At 39.3% G+C, this 16,533-nt stretch overlaps 1 protein-coding gene across 1 annotated transcript in view; it reads right to left on the bottom strand.

The window, feature by feature from the left end:
* Positions 1 to 2,532: 2,532 nt before the first annotated feature.
* The window catches only part of LOC107999765 (collagen alpha-1(IV) chain), a 40,988-nt gene continuing 26,987 nt past the window's right edge, over positions 2,533 to 16,533 (bottom strand). The window contains exons 3-27 of the mRNA XM_062086486.1: positions 14,492 to 14,536; positions 13,909 to 14,130; positions 13,022 to 13,084; positions 11,715 to 11,954; positions 11,385 to 11,546; positions 11,170 to 11,296; positions 10,909 to 11,058; positions 10,639 to 10,815; positions 10,390 to 10,551; positions 8,643 to 8,989; positions 8,286 to 8,535; positions 7,994 to 8,187; positions 7,669 to 7,875; positions 7,493 to 7,598; positions 6,424 to 6,968; positions 6,147 to 6,345; positions 5,826 to 6,025; positions 5,511 to 5,610; positions 5,239 to 5,424; positions 4,854 to 5,146; positions 4,550 to 4,637; positions 4,298 to 4,468; positions 4,032 to 4,217; positions 3,606 to 3,898; positions 2,533 to 3,405 (exon numbers count right to left, since the gene is read on the bottom strand). Coding sequence (XP_061942470.1) covers positions 2,917 to 3,405; positions 3,606 to 3,898; positions 4,032 to 4,217; positions 4,298 to 4,468; positions 4,550 to 4,637; positions 4,854 to 5,146; positions 5,239 to 5,424; positions 5,511 to 5,610; positions 5,826 to 6,025; positions 6,147 to 6,345; positions 6,424 to 6,968; positions 7,493 to 7,598; positions 7,669 to 7,875; positions 7,994 to 8,187; positions 8,286 to 8,535; positions 8,643 to 8,989; positions 10,390 to 10,551; positions 10,639 to 10,815; positions 10,909 to 11,058; positions 11,170 to 11,296; positions 11,385 to 11,546; positions 11,715 to 11,954; positions 13,022 to 13,084; positions 13,909 to 14,130; positions 14,492 to 14,536 — 5,202 coding nt within the window. The 3' untranslated portion in view covers positions 2,533 to 2,916. The remainder of the gene's footprint in view (positions 3,406 to 3,605; positions 3,899 to 4,031; positions 4,218 to 4,297; positions 4,469 to 4,549; positions 4,638 to 4,853; positions 5,147 to 5,238; positions 5,425 to 5,510; positions 5,611 to 5,825; positions 6,026 to 6,146; positions 6,346 to 6,423; positions 6,969 to 7,492; positions 7,599 to 7,668; positions 7,876 to 7,993; positions 8,188 to 8,285; positions 8,536 to 8,642; positions 8,990 to 10,389; positions 10,552 to 10,638; positions 10,816 to 10,908; positions 11,059 to 11,169; positions 11,297 to 11,384; positions 11,547 to 11,714; positions 11,955 to 13,021; positions 13,085 to 13,908; positions 14,131 to 14,491; positions 14,537 to 16,533) is intronic.

Here is a 16,533-nt window from a genome sequence, read left to right as displayed (position 1 = left end):
TTTGCGTATATTTATATATGTATACGTGTGAAAAAAATAATACAAAAAATAAATAATGGAGATCGATCCTTCTATTTTGCATAGCTCGGTAATTCTCTTTTGAGTCTTTAGAAATGCACACTAAAATTACTTCTCGATGACATCCGTTGTTACATTGATTGTAATTGTATAATGATAAAAAGAGAAAAAAGAAAAAAACAAAATGTAATTGAAAAAAAAATAAGAGAAACAAAAAAGATACAAAAGAAAATAGAAGTGAAAACTACATTTATATATATATATATATGTGTGTGTATATATATATATATGTATATATATACATGTATATATATATATATATAAATTCACGTTTATTATATATATATATATACACACGCCGCGCGACACAAGAGAAATCGGTGTGTATATATGTATATTATACATGCATATGAAAGAAATCTCACGCAAGTGTCTTATTTTTCCAGGATGTTCACCGATAATTAAACGGAGAGAAAGAATTTAAAAAAAAAAAGAGAGAGTAAAAAATGTAAAAAAGAAAGATGATAAACATAAAAAAAAAAACGACGGAAGAAGTTGGAAGAAATTGCCACAAGGTAGATATGCGTGAATTCGTGGTAGCGTATTCCGTTTTCGACGGAAGTCGCTACACCATCGCGACCGGAAGTCCGCGCCAGAATATGTTAGTTTTTTTTTCCTTTCTCCTTTTCGATATGCGGACAATGTCCCTTAACGTAGATGTTTTAACGTGATATGTGTATGTATATTTTTTTTATCCAAATCATTTGTCGACTTATTATTCTCTTATTATTCTCCCCCATTTCTTTTTTTTTCTTTTTACTTTTGCTTCTTTATTTTTTTACTATTTTCCCTTTTTTTTCGTAGCTTTGATTTTATATATCACGTATTCGTAGAAATGTGACGACATCGTAAGTGAGGGGAGATTATTGAATCGAGTTTAACGCAATTGTTTAATAGAGTGTCTTTTCGTTATATAGACGTATATATGCGAAAAATCTATTTTTCTTCTATTTTTCTCTTTTTTTTAGATTCAATTTTATCGAGCGTTTTTTTAATTGTTTAATAATTTTATTAACGGGAGAGATGAGAAAGATTCTTAAGATTCATAAAGATTTCTTAAAGATATATTTATGTCGTATTAATAATTAATGATCGATGATTGAAAAAAGAAAATAAGGTAGTTGAAGGAAAGATAAAATGTATGTATTATTTAATCGATCGTAGAAAGAGGAGGAAGATGATAATGTATATGTAAGAACAAATAAAAGAGTAAAATAAGATTTTGAAAGATGAAGATGATATTTTCTCGAGTAACGTACTGCGGTATAATAACTGTGATGATACTGGCCTGCTCATCTCTGTTGCACTTTCTTCCAATTATTCGAGCAGTTACAAAGAGTTGCGTAAAATAAAATATGAACAAAACGATATATATATAAATAAATAAATAAATAAATAAATAAATAAAAAAGAAAGAAAGAAAGAAAGAAAGAAAGAAAGAAAAGAAAAGATACGAAACCCTGTAAAACACATTCGTGAGGTACTCTGAATATGTACACGTGCATACATAGACATGTATACTCGTTTCGTTAGTCGCGCGTCGCCGTTCACACAGCGATTATTTGTGTGTGTGTGTGGTGCGCACGCGCGCCCCACGTACGTGTGTATGTATGCCCGCGCGTGTGTACGTGTGTGCTTATGCCTGTGTGCGCGACGAGATATGAATGTGTGTATTTCACGGTGTGCGTGCGGCTCCGCGTGTTTTTTTCTCTTTGTGCGTGCGTGCGCTCGTAGGCACGCTTGTACGCGTGTGTGCGTAGTGAATTACGTCATATAGATAGATCATATGTGCTTTCTAATGATGAATAATTTTATAAATATAAATATAATATCTCGATCTTTCACGTGTACGTTTATTTTGGAAAATTCGCGCCTGGTCCGCGTGGATTCGATTATTAAAATGTAATTAGTTTTCATATGCTTTATTTTTTTTTTTCGGTGTCACGTTCAGTGATAACCGTGATTATCCTTTTACGAATACACCATCCATTATCTGAAACTTTGAAAACTTTTCGGTTTGATTAAAAATAACCATCTCAATAATTAATTAATATATTCTATTACTTAAAATACATAATGTATAAATATAAAATTATAATAATCTTACCATTAAACGCAATAGTTTCCTTCGTTATAATTATTCTTTACCATTTCTTATAATTGTAAAGAATATGCATCAAGTATAGTAACATTATGCGATAAATTGTTAAATTCTATACCTATATGACTTTTAAATAGAGATTCGACGATAATATTTCATAGCAAATATGCGTCTATTATCATTGATTCATTGATTATTACTTTTTTTGATAGAATCAAAGAATATTAATCTAGAAACAATTTATTTTTATTTTATTTTATTTTTCAAAAGAAAAAAGAATATTAAAAAAAACGTTCACAGAAGTGATCGTGAAAGTTATCGTGTTTATTCAACACGATTTATTCCATTCAATATCTTTTGTAAAACCTTTTTATTCAGCTCAATGCAATTACAAGTTGTTACACAATAAAAATAGCGATACGAATATGATATACTGAATCATTAATTAATTAATTCAACATGATTTGCGCTTCTATTGTCGAGCGCTATCTATTGGCAGTTTTAGCGATGGACATTTCGTCCTTATGTATTTATTTTTGGCATTAAAAACGGCAAGTGACCGTCGTATCCTGGTGCTTTACGTTCCTTTATTATGCCACACAGAATAGTTAACTAGCATTCTTCGAGAATATTTTGTTATATATGTATATATATATATACATATATATATATATACATACACACACACACACATGCGGATTCGCATAGATATAGCTACTCGTCGCATTGAACATCGTTTAAGCCGCTTCCGGTGGCTCCGTTGTTCGTTCCGGTTTACGTAATCTGCCACCTTTCTTTCGATAGTGATACGGAATGCGCCTGTTCGGTCCTCTCGTTCTTCCTATCGGTGGTTTTTTCTGGTATTGATAGTCCGGATAGTGAACAGGCCGAGAATGAGGCGAATATCGAATATTGCCCACTTGTTCCCTTTGCCCGTTCGATATGATTGGCTTTAACGATTTCACGTCTTCCGTTACGCGACGTCGAAGACAGACAACGCAACGACTTACTCGCGACGTGTGATCTGTCTTCAGTGTTTGTGGAATCGGTTTACGGAACATCTCGTAATCTTTGATGGTGGTTAACCAGAAGGTAGTGGCAGTGGAGAAATAGTTGCACGTGCCTTTACTACGGCACTCGATAAACAGCCTGATGCGAAATTCTTCCAAACAAGAGCCGGGAGAAACTAGAGATTGGCCACCTCCGCCATTACCTACGTCTCGATGCTGTAAATTTTTCGTTATTGATGCTTCTTTTTGATCAGCTATTATTTAAGTATGACAAAATGATAATATGATAATTATTTGAAAATTTGTTATTTGAAAAAAATATCAAATATTATCTTTGTATTGGAAACGTCTGTGCGATTGATGACAATATACATAAATGCGACTACCATTAATAGCGAGGAATGACGTATACTTACCATGAGAAAACTATACCCGATCCATAGCTCTTCCCAACCACCTGGACACTGTGGTATAGCCATAGTTTGACTGTGAACCGCGATTGCCCGGGTTGGGGCTTCGCAAACCGAACATCTAGAGATGTATCTGCCAACTTGAGGTGCTGGTATTGGAGCCATAGACATAGGCATAGGTTCCGTCGTACTCAGCCAGTAGCTGAATTCTTCTCTGTCTGCATAGTTGCATTGATTGTTCAAGTTGCAAAACGTGAAAGGCATAGTGTTGAACTTTATAACGCAGCTTCCGGCCGTACCTAAAAAAAGATGCGATTGAAAATTGGATAATACGTATTCCAATTATTTTTCATTTTGAATAAATTTAGAATATCTTACAAAGGAATGATTAATGAAACGAAATTCATTAATTTTCCAAATATTTGATCTTACCAAGATCTTGTCCGTGAGATTTTCCATTGGCTCTTACATGCAACAGCGAGAAACCGTCCCAAAGTTTGACCGTGTTCGGTGGACATAACGGTATCATTTCGGATTGCGAGTGTCGAGCAAAATAGAAACCTCTGTTTCGAGGTCCTGGTGCCGGTGGTGCTGGATTTCCAGGTATTCCAGGAGATCCTGTGAAATCAACATTTATCAATTTTTATGCTTTCAATGTGTAGCTATAAGTAATAGTTAAATTTGTAATTTTTTCTTGCCTGGAGGTCCTTGTCGTCCAATTACACCAGGTGGGCCAGGATAACCAGCAGGACCTTCCTCACCTTCTGGTCCTGGAAGGCCCGGAAGACCTATCATTCCAGGTTCTCCTTCCCTTCCTGGTAATCCGTCTTCTCCTGGTTCGCCTAACATTCCCGGAAGTCCCGGAAAACCTATTCGAACATTCATAAATATTTTTAATAAATCGATCACGATTATAATTATTTATTTTTAAATTTTTCTTATTATCGTACCTGGTAATCCTAGTGGTCCTGTATCTCCAGGTAAACCTTTTCTTGGGAACGGCGAGAAGGGATTTATACCGCGATCACCTTTCGGTCCCTGTAAAGTATAATTTTTTACAATATTATAATTAATATTTTATAATATATTTATAATTATAATATTAATTTATAATTAATTTTTTATAATATTATGATATTATAATTAAAGTATAAATTTTTTTTTTAAATTTGTATCAACCATAATAACAAGTCTGTGTAACTTTCTTTCAAAATAAGAAAAAAGTGATATAATAATATACTCGATGCAACTAACTTTAGGCCCTGGAGGTCCAGAAAGTCCAATTAGACCAGGTTCTCCTATATCACCGGGTTCTCCTTTTGGTCCAGGCAGTCCTACGAATCCAGAAAGACCCGAATCACCTCTTATTCCTTTTGTTCCTGGTCTACCATCGAATCCATCCAATCCTCGCTCTCCTGATTCTCCTTTGATAGATATTCCAGGCAATCCAGGCTCCCCTGGATAACCTTTTGGTCCTGGTAATTCAGGCAGACCTGGCAATCCTTGCAAACCTGGAGCTCCTGGATAACCATCGAAACCACGTGGACCTATATATCAAGATGAAAACCGATCCCAATTATGAATGGCGTTCCTTTTATGCAGGAAAAGAGATAGAGAGATCAAGTATAATAATATTAACCCATGTCTCCTGGAAGTCCTTTTGGACCAGGAATACTGAAACCAATGTCTCCTGTAATCCCTATGGGGCCATTAGGTCCATATTCTCCGGGAGCACCTTTTTGACCTGGTATTCCTGGAGTACCAGGTATTCCATCCATTCCAGGACGTCCATCTTCACCTGCTTCAGCGAATTGGCCAGGTATTCCTAAATTAAGAAATAACAATCCATATTTACTCAAATATTCACTCTTGATTGGAATGTTTTATTTAAATTGCGAAATTTATATTCACCTGGAAAACCTGGTGGTCCTTCATCACCAGGAAGACCTGGGAAACCTGGTACACCCGGAAATCCATCAGGTCCACGATACCCAATGCTACCTTTCATACCCTGGAATTGTTATTAATTATAATTTATTCAAAAATCAAAATTATTTAGAATTTTAGAATGCATATATTTCGTATTATTTATTTATTTTTATTTATTATTACTTATATATTACTTATATATATATATTTTTTTAAAATCTTATTGAAATAATAATAAGCCGTGAGTGTTTAAAATAATAAATAATCGATCAATATGATTAATTTTTATTCGCGTACTTTTCTTCCAGGTAATCCAACGAAACCTTGTTCACCCCGTTCTCCTTTTTCGCCTGGTAAACCATTGAGTCCAGGCATTCCAAAATCACCTCCCTCTGCCTCACCGTACGATGGTAAACCAGGTTCTCCAACGTATCCTTTAGGTCCTGGTGCACCCATTAAACCGGGTGATCCTCTATGACCTTGATCACCAGGCATTCCTGAATAAAATTTATACATTTTTGTTTTCTCTACTTCCATTTTTTCCAGACACGTGTTACGTTTAGCTATGATAGATAACACAAGCAAGGTGTATATAACGATTCAAAACACAACACTCACCTGGTAGACCCATTCGACCTGGATCACCGTCCAATCCTCTTTTACCTTTGAGCCCGTCGATACCGGGTGGTCCTATCGGGCCTCGTTCACCCTTTACACCATGTAAACCGGGAGAACCAGGTATTCCAGGCCTTCCTTTTAATCCCCAATCTCCTCTCGCTCCTTTCAGACCATCTAGACCCATATCACCTATCTCTCCCTACATGAAATATTCAAAATGATGAAACGGAAACACGATTATTTCACGATTAACCGAAGAAGAATTGATCAGATTTACTTTTGGTCCCGGCAATCCATTGAACCCGTTAATGCCAGCTTCACCCTTTTCTCCTCGTAAACCATTGAAACCATCGGTAGCCAAACCTGGTTCACCAGGTAGACCAGGTCGTCCATCTATACCAGGCAATCCAGGAGCTCCAACTTCTCCCATAAAACCAGGCTCTCCTATGTCGCCTTGCGGCCCGCTAAATGCATTTTCACCCGGAAGTCCGTCCAACCCAACCGGTCCAGGATCTCCAGAGATACCTTTTGGTCCATGTAATCCAATGATCCCTGGAATACCAACCGGCCCAACGTCTCCTTGTTCTCCTTTGGCTCCCACTGGCCCGGATAACCCTTCCAGACCAGGCCAACCACGAGGACCAGGTTCACCGATTTCACCGACGTCTCCGTCTGGTCCAGGTGGTCCTGGAAGACCCGGTATACCATCTCTTCCCAAATAACCCGGTGGTCCTATATCACCGTCGTCACCCCTGCGCCCCATAAAACCGATTTCTCCTTTCAGACCTTTCATTCCGTCGAATCCAAGTGCTCCATCGGGTCCTGAAGGATTATATATTTTTAAAAAGAACCAGAATGAAGATTAGATTTTCAACTATTTACGGTAATTATCGAAAATGTCAATTCGATTAGTTTTGATAAAATATACAGAGAGAAAATCGATTTTCCGGAGAACACTTCTTTCCATACCAATTTTGACGATTTCTTCAGAGAATTCTTCACGTTAGATCGTGAATTTGGATCATTTCGAAAGATTCGAGAAATTCAACGAGAATATGTATAATTCTCAATATTAATGATTGTTTTAATTACATATAAGCATATTTTACAACGCTTTAACAAGCTATTTAATCTGTGTTTATTCGCAAATTAATATCATCGATTATTGGATCAAGTAATTACCGCCTCTAATTCGATGTACCATCGTATTTGCGAATTTTTATCGATTTCTATCATGAAACAATATTAAATACGCCAAAGCGATGAAATTGACGCGTAAAAAAATATAAATATATAAAATATTTAAACCGATTCAATTCGATGGAAGAAGATGAAATAATAAATACCTGGAGTACCGACTTCTCCCATTCTTCCAGGCATCCCAGGTTGACCATGTATTCCAGGTATACCTTTAAATCCTTGAACTCTGTCTCCTCTTTGACCCTTAACTCCCTGTCGATCGATTTTTCGCATTTTTACATTTCGAGGGATCTTCTCCTTCTTAACAATCGAATAATTTTACCTGAAGTCCAGGTATACCCGCCGAGCCAGGAGCACCTTTGCTTCCTTTCGCGCCTTTCGTCCCATCTGGTCCAGGTCTACCACGGTAACCCATAGGTCCAGCATCACCCACATTTCCTTTCTCTCCGGTCCAACCCATTAATCCGTAATCGCCATACGTCTGATTCGAGCCCGGATCCCCTCGATCACCTTTGTTACTTATGCGTCCCTAATAAAGCGATCGACCGATCAATCCAATTTTCAATTCTTTTCATTCCGCGTTAGACAAATAATTAAGAAGAAAATAATAGAAATAATAGAAATAACAGGAGAAGGAAACAACTTACCGGAAAACCGACAGGTCCTTGCGATCCCGGTGTACCGGGGGCACCGCGAGGACCTTGATCTCCCGGCATACCGGGATACCCTTTCAGACCTACAGGCCCTTGACGCGATATACCGGGAGATCCAGGAATTCCCGATGGTCCTATAAATCCTTCATCACCTGGCCATCCTGCAGGACCTTTGGCACCGTCCTCCCCTGTGATGATACATTAAGAAAGATTTTTGCGTAAGAAAAGGACAAAAAAATTTGCATAATTCTTCTTCCCCAACAATATCGTCCCTTTAACCTTTTACCTGGATCACCGCGCTCCCCTTTGTATCCCTTCTCCCCTTTCAGTTGTATATTGTATTGCGAGGATATTCCGCGCTCTCCCTTTGCTCCTTTGTCACCCGGTGGGCCTATGAGTCCCGGCATGCCCGGGGAACCAGGTTCACCTTTCAAAAATTCGATCGGCGTCGACGCATCGTCACCTTTTTCACCCGGGATACCATTTATTCCGGGATAACCATCGCCGCCTGGCCGTCCAGGAGGACCGAGCTCACCCTGGCAACAAACGTAACTTGGCCGTTATTCGAGTTCTAATGGAAAATATTCGCGTATTCGTCGGAATACGCGATATAGAAGAGATAAATAATCGAGATCCTTCTCACTTTCTCTCCTTTGGGCCCTTCGGGCCCCGTGTCACCGCGAAATCCAGGTTCTCCTCGCGGCCCTATCGGTCCTTCGATGCCAGGATAACCTTTGTCACCGATATCGCCAGGCGTTCCAATTATTTTTTTGTCTGGCACTATCAATCGTCCTCTCTCTCCCTTGGGTCCTTGAGGGCCGGCGACTCCTGGCCTCCCACTATCGCCTTCCAATCCTCTCGGCCCAACGATACCTCGTTTACCCTGCACCCCTTTGAATCCACGTGGCCCGGGCAATCCTGGATACCCCGGTGTACCAGGATATCCATCCAATCCAGAATCACCTTGTTCCCCCTTCGGTCCAGGTTTCACTGTCGTTTTTCCAAATAATTTGCGTTTAACAACGAAAAATTCATCTCTCACGCGATCATTTCGTTATTAAGGATTCATTTTTATCGAAAGTTTTGAATCGAATATGATAGCGATATTTGAGCAAATTTTATCATATATATATAATATATGTTCATATGTTTTTCTTTATGAAAACTTTAATAACTCGATTATGTTAGCGTTACGATTATATTTTAATACTTTGCTATTTTGATTTTCTAATGCGTTAATGCGCTGATCCTTTGTTTGCAAATGCAAATTAGTTTTGAAATTGGAACACAAGCTGTGCAGTACCGGCTAATTATCATGCTGTCAAGCATCACATGTAGTAAAGTTGATACCTTATTTTCCGTTAATATACCGTTCATATACGAGTCGTATACGTGTATATACGCGTGTTATTGCGGTAACTTATCTGATAATTGAAATAGTTAAATTTGCATTCAAAAAATACAAACGTTATTCTGCAAATCTGAAAATGACTGACCGAATTTATTTATCAAGTTTCATTTATTTTTATCAATTTCTAATATAGGTTATTTTTATAATAAAAAAGAAGAAATTGTTTATCTTTTAGATGTAATAATTCTTAATCCATATAATCTTTGTCATTTAAACTTATACACATATTCTTTAAAATAGATAGATAAAGATTACTCTTCTTTCATCAGATTCAAGTGTTTTTAATCTTTGACGACTCGAGTCTTTATTAGTAAAATAGCTTCTGTATTCAAACGTAACTTTTTTTGCCTTTTTGGAGGAAGATTTTCAGAGTATTTTCGGTGAGACTTTAGATTTCTAAGAATCAATTTTTCGAAGCTACGCCAACAAGAGTCAAATCAATTGTTAATAATGTAATAAGAAAATACTCGGGAAACCAAAGCAAAGAAAAAAATAGCAAAGGAAAAAAAATATAGCCGAAATAATCGAATAGCTTGTATCGCTGTTACGAAAAACGCTGTTAAGTAGAACAACTATAAACGCGACGACTATAAACACGTTAGTTTCACGCGGATAGAGATAAGTTGATACGCAAGATTAATGTTTAATAAATACGATTCGCTATCAGAAATGATAACGTTGTAACCTCATTGAGAATCGAAGATATACCGGCAACTATCCACTGTTCTTACCTCAAAAGATGTCATCGTTATTAGTCACGCTAGTAAACCGATATTGTCTCGACAGTGGCAAATGGAGCGAAGCCACTTTATAACGTACAGATATTAAAGCACAGATATTTTCAATATCTGACGTTGAAATAAAATATCGCGGTCAACGTCCAATATCGTTTATCAATTATTCAACGCGTGAAATTCCACTCGCGTAAAAAATAAATTTTACCAACTGCGATGCATCGATGTACACGCGTATAACATACCTGGCGGGCAATTGCAATCGTCTCCTTTAAAGCCTTTTACACCTTTCAGACCTGGTAAACCTGGCCACCCATCGGGTCCAGGAAGTCCTGGTATACCTGGTAAACCACGTTCACCCGGAGGACCCGGATTCCTCGACCCCTTACCAGGAAAACCTTTTGGACCTTTTGGAACCGACGCAAATTAATTGATATCATTACGAAATTTATCATTACTGCGTTTATCAACGTATAACGATAATTTTCAAATACCTTGGACACCGGGATCACCGCGATCTCCAGGCAATCCAGGCACACCTGGATACCCAGGTTTTCCATCGGGACCTGGTGGTCCAATTATAGTTAATCCAGGGTATCCTTTAGGCCCGATGATTCCAGGTATCCCAGGCGCACCCGGGGGACCTTGCAGACCCATTTCTCCGGTAAAACCTCGAAGAAGGAGAGAGAAGAAGAAACGTAAATTAAAATAGTTCGTTCTATCTTCGATACGAATTTTCTCGAATTTTTATCTTCGATACGAACCATCGTCTCCTGGCTCTCCTTTGACGGAAGACCCTTTCAATCCTGGTAACCCAGGGGAGCCTGGAGGTCCTGGAGGACCAGGCGGCCCGATATAACCTACTTTGCCAGGTAAACCTGGTGTTCCTGGTTCTCCTGGATTACCGGGTGGGCCTAAATAAAAAGAATGCGTATTTCAGTTTGAAAATTTGAAAAACTCGACGATTAACGAACTCTTGACCGTGTATTTTCTCGTTAAAAAAATTAAAATCGACAAAGACAGACCTAAATCTCCTTGAATCCCGATATTTCCTTGAATTATTTCGTCCAATTCCGGTATATATTTTCCTGGTTCTCCAGGAGCTCCTTGTTTACCTGGTGGTCCTTGATTTCCCCCATCTCCCAGTTCTCCCTAAATTGAAATATATATACACACACATACACACACATATATATATAAATATATAAACTGCGTAGAAAGATTTGTTTGAAAGATTTACGTCTAATCCGTCCGGTCCCGGTTTTCCAGCGTATCCTGGCGCTCCCTTCTCTCCCTTTTCTCCCGCAGGTCCTGGCGGACCCTCCGCACCTTGTTTACCTCTTGGTCCGTCGTCACCTTGCTCCCCCTTCGTACCTTTGATACCGAAAAATCCTGCCCGACCCTGCGCGAAAGAATTTCGCGTCCGATCATCAAGATATTCTAATTTCTAATAAAACAATCTTATCGAGATTTTCGTGCTCGTGATTTCAGAGCGAACAGATGAGAACGATTGCCTTTTTAAACGTTCATGCAAGAATTTTCGAGCTTCTCAACTCGATCGTTTACTCACGATAGGTCCTTTGGCGCCCATTTCTCCCTTTCTTCCTCGCTCCCCCGCGTCTCCTCGTATTCCTTTGGGGCCGGTAGCGCCCTTCACCGGCGTCACTTTCGTTTTTTCCTTGAATTCACCGTTACTCGGAGGTCCAGGCTCACCCCTGTCTCCTTGCTCACCCTCCGCGCCCTTTATACCGTACACCGTGTCGCCGACGTCACCTTGCATACCTGGTAATCCGGGAGGGCCACGGAAACCCTGTGAAAAAGGATCTTTCCTCCTTTACCTCGTCCGATTTTGTACCTCGATAAATTCGATCGTGGCACGCGTTCGTCTAATATGGTATTATAATGGTCGGTTAATTAAACGGAAGATCGACGAATATGCTTTTACACAGGGGTTTCAAGTTCCTCGAAAGTAGCCGATCGCTCATGCCGCAATCTTTTCCCGAGGGAAGACTCGGCTCGGTGTTATCAGCGGCTGTCGTGTCAGCAGATAACAGGCTCGGTGGAAGCGCGACGTTTCAGATTTCAGCGGATCCTAGCTCGTTTCGTGTTTAGAGATTAACAGGGAACACGATTGCTCTGCGGCGACTGATCGTCGCCTCTCCGGTTAGCTTCACCGAGACACGTTCGCCGATTTTTCTTCTTTTTCTTTTTTTTCTACCGCGCATCTTCCGAAATAAATCTTTCCTTCGTTCGTTTTTCCTTTTCGATCGGTAAAATTGATACGCGCGATCACGACTCAAAGATACACATTTTACGCGAAAGGTTATATTAATTTGTCGCGTTAAAACGAATGGAAAGTAAAGGAATTTATTTCACTCCGGCCACTGTGCGAAGGAAAATTGTCGATAACGTATATATATATGTGTGTATATAGTACACACGAACGCGGTGAACAGAAACAAAAGACGGTGATTTTTACGAAGCGGCGTGTAAAAAGATTCCACGCGGTGAGCAGCTTATCAACGCGCGATATCACGTGAATTCCTTTAAATTCCTCCCCTCCTCTTGTTCGCCTCCACATTTCTCGTTTCCGGCGTGTCCGTTAAATATTGCCGGGGAACGCTTAACCAACCAGGCGATATTTCATACGAGCAGGTGGTGTTTCGCAAAAAGGAACGAGACATCCACGGAACTCTCTCTCTCCCTCTCTCTTTTTTCATTCTTTCTTTCTCCGTTCCTCCGCCGGACTCGGTTGCTCGGCCAACGATCTAAACGCTCGTAAGAGGTTCACGAACCTTCTGGTTGGCCCCCGATCGGCCGGTTACGGTACCTCGAGCGAAATACCTACCAACGAATAAGTCGCGATCCTCTACTCACCATGTCGCCCGTCTCTCCTGGATACCCTATTTCACCGGGGATCCCGTACGATCCTGGATAACCCTGGACAAGAAAAAGTTTCCATTTACCAGTTTGCAATGGATCGGAAAGTTTTTAAGGACCGTTCTCCCGGATCGTTAAGATTCTTGCCTCGAGTTTTTGCCATTTCGAGAGATCGCTTTGGCAACCGAGATCAAACGTTTTTCTACCACGGATGCGATAGAGGACCCATGATTCGCAAAATGCGATCCAATTTATTTCGATAGAATTAATAGCGCGGGGAAAAGAAAAATTGAACAGAGGATATTAATTATCTTTTTATACAATATATATGCATGAGAAAAGATTTTTCCGATTACAATTTATTATCACGTATTCTATAAATTTTAATCGATAATCGCATATTAACGATTCGTTCGTTTCAAATCAATTTCCATTTCGAAACAGTACCGCTTAAATATGGAAACAGAACAGATAAATTTCTTGAAACGATGGATGGAAATTTGCTCGATGCGACAAACGTAGGAAATACGTACGCGTATCAAAATCCTCACAGAGATCTCGAAATAAATAGATGAAGATTTTTCAACGTTATTCAATATATATCAACGAACGGACGAAGAAATTTCCCGGACGCGATTGCTCCCTCTCCGCATTCCCGTCACGTCTCTAAAACCTTTCGCAACCCGTTTCGCCCCGCAACTATTTCCTACGGTTCCTCTTCGATATCCCTCTCGATACCCACCAACCGCGAATCTTTAACGAATCGAACGTATCGCGATGCACGTCCAACGTACTTTTAACCCGCTTGCTCGATCCAAGGAATAACAAGAAAATCGAATCGCGGGAAAAACGAGACTCGAATAAAAGGAAAATAAAAGGATTACCTCGAGCCCGTTCATGCCGGGATTTCCTCGAACCCCCTTCACGCCCACGGAATTGATACCTCCGTCGCCAGGTTCGCCGATGGGCCCGTAATCTCCCATTGGTCCCGGTGGGCCACGTTCACCGTGGACACCGGGTATCCCCGGTGAACCGGCACGTCCATCGGTCCCGTTGCACCCGTCCAAACCGTCCGGCCCCATTACACCGGGTGAACCCGGTTTACCCTGCGGCCAAACGTTTAATTATTATTCGCTTCTTTCTCGCTTTTATTCGGCCAACGGGAGGAGATGCCCTCCTTAACTCGCCCAACGAGCATCGTCTCGCCTTTTCTCTTTCCCACGAATCTCTTATCAATCACATCCTTGCATTCTTTCTACGAGAAAATCGGGGGAAAAACGTTTAAGCGAATTTTCGAATGTAAATCCGATTTTTGAAAGAAAACTTGAAATTATTACACTCGATCTTTGATTCAATACAAATGACGCGATGTATTTTGAAATTCGTAACTCGAAAATTTCAACTCGATTGGAAGAATTGGGAACTCGACGAACCGACTTTTGGAATGGAATGGAGGTGTTTACGAACCGGTAGTCCTGCTGCTCCGGGAAAACCTTGTATACCTGGCTCGCCCTGCGAAGCAAATGAAAAAATTAAATTATTAATTTTTCGACCAACATTTTCAGAAATCGCAATTAGTATGTCGATAGAAATTGTAACGACAATCTCGTTACTCCCGCATTTCTCGTTAATTCGCTCTCGTCTATAAAAATAAATTCCACGATTACGCGTACACCGCCTACGATATTTATTTAAATATCCGTCCGTCGCAATTGCGCGCGATTATTGCATGGCGCGTGCAATTGATTCGTTGGAAGGCCATCTAATCAAAGTTGCAACTGCAACTCCAACTGTACTTCCTGATCTCTGAGCGGCTTGTTTGCAAATTGCAAGCCGCGTTTGCGACTGAAAACGCGATTCCGTTGTGCATAAAATAAATGCGCGTTTCTTACCAATTGCCAATTGCGCTCAATTACCGCGATTCCGAGTTACGCGATACAATGATATCGTTCCTTTAACGCCAATAATTTTCATTATTTATTTATTTGTTTATTTATTTATTCTTTTTTTTTTTACAAAATCGTCACGCTTGAAATCTCGCGTAATTAGAACCGTTCGACAATGATTTCAACAATGATTTCAATCCTCTCGTAACGCGTTAATATCGTCGGGCTGACACGTTCGTTAAATTCGTTTCGTTAAAATCGTTAATATATCGTTAATATATCGTGCCGATAAGTTTGTACGTAACGTATGTAATGGATAAAATAAACTTTTAAACGACGGTTAATCTATGGTAAATAAACGCGAAACCGCGGTGATACTTTTAGCAAAATTAATCCTGTAATTAAAATTGCAGCGTTTCCCACGTTGCAGAAATTTGGCGGAAATATACCGATTCCGTTCTTTTCGCGATACGAATATTGTTTTTTTCTTTCTTTTTTTTTTTATAATAGCGGAATAAAAACTTTTAAAAAATTGCGAAAAAGTGGATGCGTTGCGTGGATGTTCGTTTCTGCATCCATTTAATAGAAATAGAAATAGAAAATATCCCCGTTTGGACGGGAATTATTCGTATCGCGTTGTGCGACGGTAATACGGGATATATTTTATTTTGTATACGTATGCGCGATCAGTGGAATAAATAATCAGAGCGTTGGAAATTGTTTGTCAAAAAAAAAAAAAATTAGGCCACAAATTTAATTCGTATTCCACACTTTTTTATTCTCTGATGTAAATGTGTGGTAAATCTATAAATAGTATTTAAAAAAAAGTAGATAAAAAAAGATACACACTTGGCTACTTAGCGACCATTACGATATGCATTTTCAACGTGGATGTATTTCAACAACCCTGTTAAGAACCACTTTAGCACCGCAGCGCTCAACCATAATAATCCTTCGCACCTAGATGGTTAATAATAAGAAGGAAGAAAAGAAACAAGGTTTTTCTCTCGCGATTACTTCGTATAAACCGCGACAAACGATGCACACCGTGTTTCGCACATGTTTCGTGAAAGAAAAAAAAAAAAAAAAAAAGAAAAGAAAGAAAAAAGAGGATTCCGCGAAAAATAGTGCGAGATGCGAGGCAGTAAATTTGCAAACTTGCACCCGTGAAAGTTCGAATTATCCGCGTTTAATTAAGATGTACGCCTTCGGTCGCGATTAATTAACCGGCAATGTTAACAATGCGTCTTTTTCATCACGGCACGAGGATCGTTGAACGAAGAGGAAAGAAGAGGAGAGAAAGGAAGGAAGGAATAAAGAATCGGATAAAAAGTAAGGTGTGAAAGAAGGATTCTTTTTCCCAAAGAAACGAAATAATGAATAGGTAAAAGGGGTAAATTAAAGCGGTTCTTCGAAAAAGTAACGTGGTAAAAAAAAAAAAGGAGAGGAGATTAAAGTGAAAGTAGCTTTACGGGGAAAGAAAAACTATTAGGAAGAAAGTAAGTGAGGAAAGGGAGAGGGGGAAGAAGAAGGTAAGTTAATTCGAAGATGGAATTTCGAATTTTTTTAAATAAAAAAACAAAATTAATGGAAAAAAAAATAAGAATAGCGAAAAGGTGGATC

The sequence above is a fragment of the Apis cerana genome, linkage group LG16, assembly GCF_029169275.1.
Source record: "Apis cerana isolate GH-2021 linkage group LG16, AcerK_1.0, whole genome shotgun sequence".
Lineage (NCBI taxonomy): Eukaryota > Metazoa > Arthropoda > Insecta > Hymenoptera > Apidae > Apis > Apis cerana.
The sequence above is the reverse complement of the archived record's forward strand: the minus strand, read 5'-3'. Positions and strand labels throughout refer to the sequence as shown.